We start from the raw sequence: 11,409 nt of genomic DNA on the forward strand, positions 1-11,409 counted from the left end.
TTCCCTGCTTATTCTCTGTCTCTCTCATTGTCTCAAGGATAAATAAACATTAAAAATTAAAAAAAAAATTTTAATCTCAGGGCACCTGGGTGGCTCAGTCGGTTGGGTGTCCGACTTCAGCTCAGTTCGTGATCTCACGTTTCGTGGGTTTGAGACCCGCATCAGGCTCTGTGCTGACAGCCAGCTCAGAGCCTGGAGCCTGTTTCAAATTCTGTCTCCCTCTCTCTCTGACGCTACCCTGCTCATGCTGTATCTCTCTCTCTCTCTCTCTCTCAGAAATATATAAAACATTAAAATTTTTTTTAAAAAAAGAAAAAAAACTATCACCTTAAAAAAACTTTAATCTCTATTTTTTTTTAATTTTAGAGAAAAAGTGTGCATGAGTGGGGAAGGGGGCAGAGGGAAAGAAAGAATCTTAAGCAGATGCAGGGATCATGATCTGGGCCAAAGAGCTGGATGTTCAACTGGTTGAGCCACCCAGGTGTCCCTAAATCTTTAATAATTCTTAATAATACTTTGTAGTATAAAAATCTTGGTTCTTCTTCTTTTTTTTTTAAATATTATTTATTTATTTTGAGAGAGAGAAAGAGAGAGAGCGCCCATGAGCAAGTGAGCATGATACGGAGGAGTAGAGAGAAAGAATGAGAATCCCAAGCAGGCTCCACACTGTCAGCACAGAGATCGATGCAGGACTAGAACTCACAAACCACGAGATCATGACCTGAGCTGAAACCAAGAGTCAGATGCTTTATTTTTATTTTAATTAATTAATTAATTAACTTATTTATTTTGAGAAAGAACCTGTGCAAGCAGGGGAGAGGGGCAAAGAGAGAGAGAGAGTCCTGAGCAGGCTCTACACTCAGTTCAGCACAGAGCCCAACACGGGGCTCAATCCCACATCCCTGGGATCATGACCTGAGCTGAAACCAAGAGTCAGATGCTTTATTTTTATTTTAATTAATTAATTAATTAACTTATTTATTTTGAGAAAGAACCTGTGCAAGCAGGGGAGAGGGGCAAAGAGAGAGAGAGAGTCCTGAGCAGGCTCTACACTCAGTTCAGCACAGAGCCCAACACGGGGCTCAATCCCACATCCCTGGGATCATGACCTGAGCTGAAATTAAGTTAGACACTCAACATGCTAAGCCACCAAGGTGCCCCAAGATTTTATTTTTAAGTAATCTCTACATCCAAAGTGGGGCTTGGACTTACAACCCAAGGTCAAGAGCTGCATGCTCTACCAATTGAACTAGCCATACACCTTATCCTTCGTTAAATTTATTCCCAAATATGTATTCTTTTTGATGCTACTGTAAGTAGATTTTTTTGCTTCTTTCAGATTCAGATTGTTCCCACTACTGTTAATTTTGCCTCAGTCTGTACAAAACATAGAAGCCGTTAGGCTAGAACATCATAATTTTCCTGCACTGAATCTATGTACCTACTTGCCTCTATATCCATATTCTTCCTTCTTCCCCCTTTCCAAAACTGAGGAAGGGATCCCTTTACTATTAAGACCATTCTCTGTGCAATCAGGATCCTGAACAATCTTGCTTTTTCAATACCTCCTTCATCTTCTTTTCTTCCCTTTTTAATCCTAATGACTAAAATCATGCTGCAGTATTTTTTATACTCAAAAAGGAAGGAAGGCAGGCAGGCAGGCAGGCAGGCTTCCTTTATATCCTCATACACCTCCAGTTTCTACCCCATGTCTATTTCCTTTCATCTGCAAACTTCTTTAAAAAGCTATCTATACACCCTATCTCTAATTCCCGGGCCATCAGGTACCTCTCAAGTCACTCAAATCTGGCTTCCACCTCTACCAGTCCATAAAATTGGCTCATCAAAGTTACTGATGACCTCTAGACTGCCAGACCCAACGACCATATTTCTGCCCACATCTTCTCAACTTCTTGGCCAAACTCAATATACTTAACTATTTTTCTTTTCAAATGCTTGCACTGCTTGGCACCCATGGCATGACCCAATATACATTCCCAATTTCCTTACAACCACTCTGCCTGCCTTCTTAGCTTCCTCCGTAGCAGCCTTCCAGTTCACCCCACTTAGAAATGTACTGCATTCCTCAGGGTTCTATTTCTAGTCAGCTTTTTTCTTTCCTTGTTGGCTCTTCCTCCCTGATTTCATCTATCTTCATGGCTTTTAAGTGTCACTGATGATTTTCAAACTGACATCTGCAAGCCAAATATCCGCAGTGCCCTCGGGTAGAAGCCTACCTGACAATCTGACAGTATTGTAAGAGCCTTGGATTAACAAACCCAAAAAACTCCTGAATTCACCATTACCTTTCCACCCCCCCAAACCCATTCCCCTCCTAACCATCCAATAATAGTGACTTCCAGCAACATCTCTGAGTTCTTCCTTCTCCTTTATGTTCCATATCCAATCCATTCTCATGTCCTCTGATTTTCACCACCTCAAAATATCTCCGCTATGTCCACCCCTCCCCATCTCACTGCCACCACACTCACCTACGCCACAGTCATCTCCTGTCCGAGCTACTGCATATCCACTGGCCAATCTATTTGTTTGCTCTTCTCGCTACACAGCAGGAGAATCTTTAAAAAACAATATGGATGATGCTACTCCCTTCATAAAAAACTTTTCGTATTTTAAAATCCAACGTCCTTATCGCTGGGTAGAAGGCCCTGCAGCACGCGGTCCCTGCCCATAGGGCTGCTTTTCATTTCCTCAAACCATTAGGTTCTTCCAACTCTAGGCCCTTCACACGCTTTCCCTCTATGTGAAACATCTCATTCTCGCTCCCTTATCTCCACCCACTTCTCCTCAGAGGAGCCTCCCCTTACAGCTAAGTAGGTCCCCAGACTTAGCAACGGTTCATTAACTACACAGTTCTTTTCCTTTTTAACATTAGCATAATCCATGCGGGCAAGAAAAATTTCTAATTTTCTACCTCTGTTATATATACACCTTGAATATAAATAGTAGCCATTAAGAAGTATTCATGAAAATATACAAAACCGACTTAAGATACACATTATGGTTAGCATTTCACAGGTCTGTCTGCTCCTCCTCAAAACTTTCTTGGGATACCTGGGTGGCTCAGTTGGTTAAGCATCCGACTTCGGCTCAGGTCATGATCTCACGGTTCATGGGTTCGAGCCCTGCATCAGGCTCTGTGCTGACAGATAGCTCAGAGCCTGGAGCCTGCTTCAAGGTTCTGTGTCTCCCTCTCTCTCTGACCCTCCCCTGCTCACGCAGTCTCTATCCCTCTCTCAAAAATAAACAAAACATTAAAAAGAAAAGAACAACAACAAAAACTTTCTGAACGTAGACATCCGTAGGATGAGCCTAACTAACCTAGAGGAAGGCTAGCAACCTCAAATTGCATGCAAAATTTTGGGTAACTGTGTTTCCTAGGCAGATGTCTTGTATGTGCACCAGAATTTTAAAGGAATCCATAACCCAAGAGTTAGGAGATACGTGATCTAATAAATTCTGGCTTCATTAGTTAACAAGGTAGATTCAAATTCAGCATAAAGTCAATTCTCAAAACAAAATGAAGAAAAGATATAGTATTTTTTTAAAGCCCTAAGTCCTATTTACCAAATTTCAATGAAACTTAAGTGTATGGTATGAATTTAAAAAAGGATTTCTGAGCCGAAGTTCTCATTATGTCCTGATTTTTATGTCATGCCTATATATACAACCCGTCAGATAGAAGGTTCTCCTTCTTTTTTTAAATGTTTATTTTTGAGAGAGAGAAACTGAGTGCAAGCAGGGAAGGGGCATAGAGAGAAGGAGACACAGAATCTGAAGGAGGCTCCAGGCTCTGAGCTGTCAGTACAGACCCTGATGCAGGGCTCGAACTCATGAGCTGTGAGCTCATGATCTGAACTGAGACTTCGATCTGATCGATGCCCAACCAACTTGAGCCACCCAGGCACCCCCCAGATTCTTTATGTAGAAGTAAAGGAGGGAAAAGATGAATGAAGATGCATCTATCACAGGAAAAGCTACAGAAAATGAAACTATGTGAGGCAAAAGATGATAAATGCCAACTTTTATCACCCATTTCAAATTCTCACTGGCCAAATACCTGGGGGCCCTACAAACCTTTCAGCTGTTCCCTCTTGTATACATACTCACTTCAGCATTCCAGGCCGAGACTCTCCTCTTCAAATCTCCAAAACTTGTAAAAGAAATCAATTCCACTGTTAAAACAGTGAGCAACTAATTTCAAGACTGTGCACTATGTTAAGGGTGTGGCTGGGCAGAATGGCCATTTCGACACTCTTAACACGTTTCTTTGAAAAACCCAATCCAGCGGCACTAAGTCGGTTAAGCACTGGACCCTCGATTTCCAGCTCAGGTCATGATCTCACAGTCTGAGGCAGAGCCTCCTGGACGGGGACAGGGACAGGCTCCATGCTGAGGGGGGAGACACCGCTTAAGATTCTCTCTCCTTCAGCCTCTTGAGCACAACCAAGCTCATGCTCTCTTAAAATAAATAAATAAACATTTAAAGAAAGAAAAGAAAAACCCAATCCCATCACTTCAGGCTGTGAGAAAGAGAGTCCAGACATTAAGTGATCTGTTCAAGGTCACAAGGCGGCTAAAGGCAGGCCTGGAACCTGCCTCCCATGTGCAGAGCTCCGTAGACCAGCCTGTATGCTCTTCTACAGGGCCATCAAAATGCTCAGCATGAGCTAAATGCTAAGTCTCTAACTCTGAGCTCTTCATTTAAAAGGAAAAAGAAAAGACTAAAACAACATGATATAGGAAAACTAAATTTAAAAAGTAAATAAAATACACAGAAAACCCTTAAGTGTCACTTCAGTTGCGAACAGTACGTTTTCAGCTGTGTATAGAAAAGTGTCTGATTAAGGCAAGATTGTTGTTGTAGTTTGTTGTAATTGTTTTAATGATTCAGAAACTACAAATAAAAAAGAAATCACTGCTCCAGAATAAAAAACCCGACACTTACTATACTAAGTTTATAACTTTCAATGAACAACTGAGGCTCTGATTCCTTACTTCAGTAGTATCACTTAATGAGTAAATCTTATTACTGAACAAATTTTAAGAAAAAAGCAAACTGGAGGCACCTGGGTGGCTCAGTCGGTTAAGCGTTTGACTTCAGCTCAGGTCATGATCTCACAGTTTGTGGGTTCGAGCCCCACGTCGGGCTCTGTGCTGACAGCCAGCTCAGAGCCTGGAGCCTGCTTCAAATTCTGTGTCTCCCTGTCTCTCTCTGACTCTCCCCTGCTCACGCTGTCTCTCTCTCTCTCTCTCAGAAATAAAACATTTAAAAAAATGCAAAATGGTTTATGTGTCACTGCTGTCATTTTTACCCATTATATTAATGTTATTCAAATATTCTACCAAGATGTTGCTCAACACAAATGATCTAAGAGATCTCTTAGCTTCATGAATAGGGATACACTGGTTAGAACCTTCAAGAAAAGAACCATCGGGACTAGGACCTTTTCTCAAACAATTACACACTCAAAATTTGTATGAGGTTTTAAAACATTTCCCAAAGTAGAGGCTTTAAGTAAAAGCTAAGAAAACATACTGATTAGTGTGGTAGCATACTTTCCCTAATTTTAAAAAAATAAAATAAAATAAATTATTTCTGGATCAGGTGATTTTTAAGTCAATGAACATTTTTTTGCTCAGCAAAGAACAAAATTCCTCATGATTATATCTTATGAACCAAAATGTTCTCCACCCAGTCCCGTTCCTCTCTGTTGCAGAGCATAATGCTATAAAGCTTTAGCTCATTCACCTTGTCTACTGACACACTGTCTCCAAAAACAAACCTTTCTTTAAAAAAAAAATTTATTTATTTTAAGAGAGAGTGAGAGCTCCTATGAGCAGGGGAGAGGCAGAGAGAAGGTGAGAGAGACTCTGAAGCAGGCTGAATTTTCAGAGCAGGGCCCAACGAGGGGCTGAATCTCACAAACCACGAGATCGAGCCAAAACCAAGGGTGGGACGCTCAACCAACTGAGGCCACCCAGGCACCCCTCCCCCCCCCCACCAAAACAACCCTTTCATCTCAGAACAGGGCTGACGCTACTATTCCAAAACCGGTGCAGTGAGATACTTGAAGATGTCTGCCAGCTGTAGGAACAGAAAATGTGTCTCTGTGTGCAAAGGACACCAACAACAAGAATCTTCCCACTTAAGTGGCTATGTCTAAACACATCATCCTACGTGAAACTATTCATCATGCAAAGAGGGAAATCCATATGTAATTCAAGTTCAAACAATCTTAAATCTCCATCCTTTAGGAGAACTACGAGCAAACCAATCACATGAACAAGTGAAAGTAAGAAGGAGCTGAAAGGTAGTAAGGAATAATGGTAAAGGAGAGATGCTTTATTCACTAACAAATTATTTAACTTCTCTGCCTATCAGGTTCCTGGTTAAGAAATAAAAATAATACACTTTACAGGGTTGTTGTAAGGATCAAATAGTTCTTGCATGAAAATGATTTGCCCAGTAAAAGGAACATAATAGGCACTCAATAAATGCCAGCTCCTTCCCCCTTCAGTTCTCAGCCTTCTGTTCTTTGTCTTCTGTACTCATTCTCCCAGATGACTCAGCCTTCTCATGACTTTTATTAACAAATGCTGAAAAGTACTACATCAATCAAAGCCCTGATGTGTACATGCATGCCCAGTTAAGAAGCTGTCTGCCCCCTTTCCCCCAAAATACTTAGGTGAGAAAGGCAGAGAAGACACCCCAAATACCTGAATTTCACTGTAAGAACAAGCACTCAGTGTGGACAAATACCATGAGTTTCCAAATACCTCCTGGAGATTTCCACTGCCATCTCAAAATGCCAGAAGTCAAATTGACAGTATCTTTGACTTAAAACCAAACTTTCTTCCTGCCCCTTTTCTAGGTGGTGAATGAGTCCAACGAAGAAATCCTTGCTCTATTCTTCTCTCATCTAAGTGTCACCAGGGAACCCAGGCCCATCAGGTCCACCATCATAATTTCTATGAAGTTCTAGCCTTTCTTGCTGTTCCACGGTTACCACCAGCGTCCAAGCGAGGATCCTTCAGTCTCAGCACCACTGACCGACAGCTGGCGTGGGATACGTCTCTGCTGTGGGGCTGTCCTATGCACTGTAAGATGTTTAGTAGCGTCACCAGCCTGTATCCCCTAGATGCTCAGAGAACTGCTCCTTCCCTACAAGTTATGACAACCAAAAATGTCTCCAGCCAGTGTCAAACACCCGCCCCCCCAGAGGTAAAATCATCCTCCCCAGTGTCCCCCCCGACTCCTGCATTTGAGTACCGTGGCCCAGTTCCTCACCACTTCATACACGCAACAGAGAATGTGTTCCCAAATTCATCTCAGGCCTCTACCCCTCTAACTCCTATTGCGCTGATCTCCTAAAGGCCTTGTAAAGCATGGCTTTTATGAGTCATTTCTCTTAAACTACAACTCCCTGTGACCTTCACAATTGGTTCAAAGCTCTCCACCCAGCCCTGATAATTTGGCCTCAATTAAACATTATCCAACAAAGCACCTCACATAGTGTCTACCCAGCAGCCCTTCAATAACACAGACCTGTTCATCCAGATCTGTTTCCTATTCTACAGCTGTCACCCCGGTTGAACGCCCATTACACAGGACCCATCCCAGACCACTGCAGAGCCGCCTCCTCACCCCACCCCCCAACTCTCACCCAAGGTCAAAAATCCTGAGTCTCCACTGCTTACTGAAAGAAGAAATCTTCTGCCTTCTTTAGTGTCTTTCGCAATATGGTCTCTTTCTAACCTATGTTCCATTATCCCCCAAATATACTCCAACTTCAGCAAAACCTAAATCTGCTAGTTCTTGAAAAGGGTCCTGCCCTTTCCTACTTTGGTCATGGGTTTTCTCCGTCTCAAAGTCTCATCCATCCCACTGCCCTCCCTCCATACTAATTTAACGTCTATCTCAAGTCACGAAGGCTCTCCTGATCATAACCTCCTCTGCACCTCTCTAGGCATTCACATGGGTGCTTCATGTTACGCTCGTGTATCCCTGTAACTTACAAGGTCCTTGAGACATTCTTACTCCTCTTGTGACACCCTACAAAGCCTAGCCCAGTTAAGTAACTCACTCAATATATTTGAGTTGACCCAAATGTTTCCCACTTAGAAAGCAACAAAGGACTGTTTTCAGCCAATCCCAAACTCTGTTTAAGGAACTAAATTCATATTCCCCCTTTTTCTCACATTTTACATTTTAGGCCGATTTTTAAGTAAACTGCCTTCAAGATATCCAGAATACTACTTCGTACATATTACTGTAAGAGTTCTGCTTCAGCAAGTTTCTACAGCTTCTGACTTGTAACTGAATCCTGAATATTTATGGTATTTAAGCCCTCTCTTCATACAAAAAGGCAATAGAAATTTCTTTTTGAATATTAATAAAATTGAGCAAAACACAAAAATAACTAGGATTAAACATATTTCAAGCAAAGGGTAATGCTAATTTGTCTATCCTAAAATAATACATTAAAAGTCCTGAAGTCTTCATGCACTATTAAAAATATGTTAGTTTAGGGGCAACTGGATGGCTCAGTTGGGTAAGTGTCCAACTTCAGCTCAGATCATGCATGATCTCACAGTTCATGAGTTTGAGCCCCATGTTGGGTTCTGTGCTGACAATTTCGGGTTCTGTGTCTCCCTCTCTCTCTGCCCCTCCTCTGGTCACACTCTGTCTCTCTCAAAAATAAATAAAAGCATTTTAAAAAATTAAAAAATAAATATATATATGTGTCAGTTTTATTTCAGCTCCCCTTCCCCAAAAACATAAACCAAAACCGAACTTGTAAAGTTTCTCCTTAATTTCAGTTCCTAAATGACTTGAAAGTGTGTTTCGTTATTGCTACAAAAAGGGCAAATCATTATTGATCATGCTCTGGCCAGGGCTCTTTCTAAAAGTCTAACCCCAAAACCATAGGAGGGATTAGAGAACCCCACACTGGTACCACCTTTCTTTTCAGCGGGGGTTGGCAAGCTACAGGCCCGTTCTGTACGCCCCTGAGCTAAGAATGGTTTTTACCTTCTTAAAGAATAGCAAAAACAAAAACAAAAAAAGAAGAATATTCAATCATAAGGAGCCACCAAAGCCTAAAATATTTATTTTGTCCCTTTAGGTGAGCATGACGTTGAGACTCCTAGCTGCTGGTATCTAAGACAACCAAGTTTTCCTCCCAAGATTTTTTTAAAAAGCATTATGACACATACAAGACTATGCAAAAAGACAGAACTCCTTCAATTTTCTCATAGTTAATGCACAGGTCACCTTCTAAAACAGAGATCTTTGTGAGCATTTTTATATTTCCAGAACTGTTAGAAGAAACCTGACTCTCATTCTTTAGATGAACACACTTACACTCCAAGGGTGGAAGTGCCTGGCCCAAAGTCACACTGCTAGTTAACAATAAAATGGGGTCAAAGACCCGGGCCTCAAACCTCCTGATTCAGTGCCCTCTGGGGTATAGACGGCATTACACCTATGCATACGGCTCTAAGTTTCGGAGAGGTAGGTAAACTGGCCTGGATCATCACAAAGTTGAAAGCTTAAAAACCTGCTCCTGATACGCTGGGTAGACAGACTCTTACCAGCAGCTATGAATCATTAAACAGAGTAACAATAATGTTCGCCACATAAATTAGATAAGAACTTCTAGGAACCCTTCCATTTTAAAAACAGATGGGATAGAGAAAGCTTAAAATGTACTCTGCTTGCTCCTCTAGGGCTCAATCTAGGATCAGATTGAGACAAATATGCACGTTTGACTTCCAGCTGCTCAATACTCAGCTCCCAACTCAGATCCCTAAGTTCCACTAGATGTTACCGAATGTCCATCAAAAACTGCCCAGCACTACACCAGCCACACGTTGTACAGTTAATTACAAGTTCTTCCCGTAGCCACTTGCAAACTACCAGCTATAAACTCAAATGTTCGATCTCCCCAAGAATTCAGCTCCCTTAAGAAAACGGCTTCTTCGATTCCTACAAAACCCACTTTGTCGCGCCTGCTGGCTAATTCAAGAATTTAAGAAACATTTTACCTACACTGATAACTTTACTACTGTGCTGCACCCGGCGAGCTATGCTATGTATCAGGATCAGGATTCGAAGACAGGGTAACAATCCGAGATCCTTCATCTGAAGTTGCTCTTCCAGTTGTGAAAAATAATAGCTTTTGAGAGCAGGCGAGAAATACTGGACTTCGGTTCTTCGGCGATAACACCCAGCCCTCCGCCCCCCGCCCCCCACTGTAGCCCTGCGTGACTTTTGTCCTCTAACAGCGACCCCTCCCCCTCGACCGCGGCGCGAGTCCGGGCCGCCCGGGCACCTGCGGCCCCGGCCGGCAGCTGGGGAGCTCGGGGGCGCGGGCCCACGGCCGGTGCGGCTGGAAACGGCGCCCCACCCCCCCAACCCCCGGGAGGCGGGCGGCCGGAGGCCGGAGCCGCGGGGAAGCGACCGGTCGGCCGCCGGCAGAGCCCGGGACGCGAGCAGGGGCGCGGGCGGCGGCGTTACCTGGAGGACCACGTCGTTGGGCAGCTGCGCGGCCCGGAACAGCTCCAGCACCCGGCCGTTGGCCGCCACCTTCTTGGTGCTCTCGATGTCGCAGTAGGAGAAGAGATCCGAGTAGTATTTCTGCTCCGCATCGCTCAGCGTTAAGCCTTCCATCTTCGCCTCGGGCTCACGGCCGCCCCGCCCCGCATGCAAGACCCGGGGCCCGGGGCCCGGCCCCGAGATCCCGGGACGGCGGCGGCTGCCCGCGGCCCGGCTTCCTCCTCGCCCCGCGACGCCGCGGGGAGCCCCGGCCCCGGCCTCACGCGCGCGGGGGGCGCCCGAGCAACAGGGCCGGGAGGGCGCGAGGAGGGGGCCCGGCTGGGCTCGGCGCGCCGCCGCCTGCGAGGCCCCGCGCAGTCCCGGGCTCGGCGCGGCGCGCGGCTCCGGCTCCGGCTCGGCGGCCGCGGCGAGGGCGCGGGGCAAGGAGGCGGGGGCCGCGGCGGCGCGAGGCACGGGCGGACTCCGCCCCCGCCCCCGCCGCGGGTTCGAGTCTCCCCGGCTCCCAGCCGCTCCCCCACCCCCTCCCCAGACTTCCCGCCTCGGCTTCCCCTTCCGTCCACGCCCCCCCCTCCACCACCACCACCACCCCGGAGCGGCAGCACTTCCCGGAAAGTTGTGGGGCTTCGAGTCTAAAGTTTCGGGGGCTCTGAGCTGAGCGTGGCCGCCGCTCCGCCTCCCTCCGCCGCCATTTACTGCGCCCCGGCCCGGCCCCCGACGCGCCCGCACCGGCACTGACAGCGGCGGCCGCGCTCCAGACCCGGATGTGAGGCCGGGAGGAGAGAGCGCGAGAGGGAGAGAAACACCCACCGGGCTGGCTCGGCCGCTCC

The 11,409-nt window shown here is 45.4% G+C and overlaps 1 protein-coding gene across 5 annotated transcripts in view; it reads right to left on the reverse strand.

The window, feature by feature from the left end:
• The window catches only part of REPS1 (RALBP1 associated Eps domain containing 1), an 88,030-nt gene extending 77,081 nt beyond the window's left edge, over nt 1–10,949 (reverse strand). For all 5 annotated transcript variants that reach the window (XM_039243590.1, XM_039243592.1, XM_039243591.1 and 2 more), the window contains exon 1: nt 10,544–10,949. In XM_039243590.1, coding sequence (XP_039099521.1) covers nt 10,544–10,696 — 153 coding nt within the window. In that variant the 5' untranslated portion in view covers nt 10,697–10,949. The remainder of the gene's footprint in view (nt 1–10,543) is intronic.
• Nucleotides 10,950–11,409: the final 460 nt, after the last annotated feature.

The sequence above is a fragment of the Hyaena hyaena genome, unplaced genomic scaffold, assembly GCF_003009895.1.
Source record: "Hyaena hyaena isolate Hyena2069 unplaced genomic scaffold, ASM300989v1 scaffold_229, whole genome shotgun sequence".
Taxonomy (NCBI): Eukaryota; Metazoa; Chordata; class Mammalia; order Carnivora; family Hyaenidae; genus Hyaena; species Hyaena hyaena.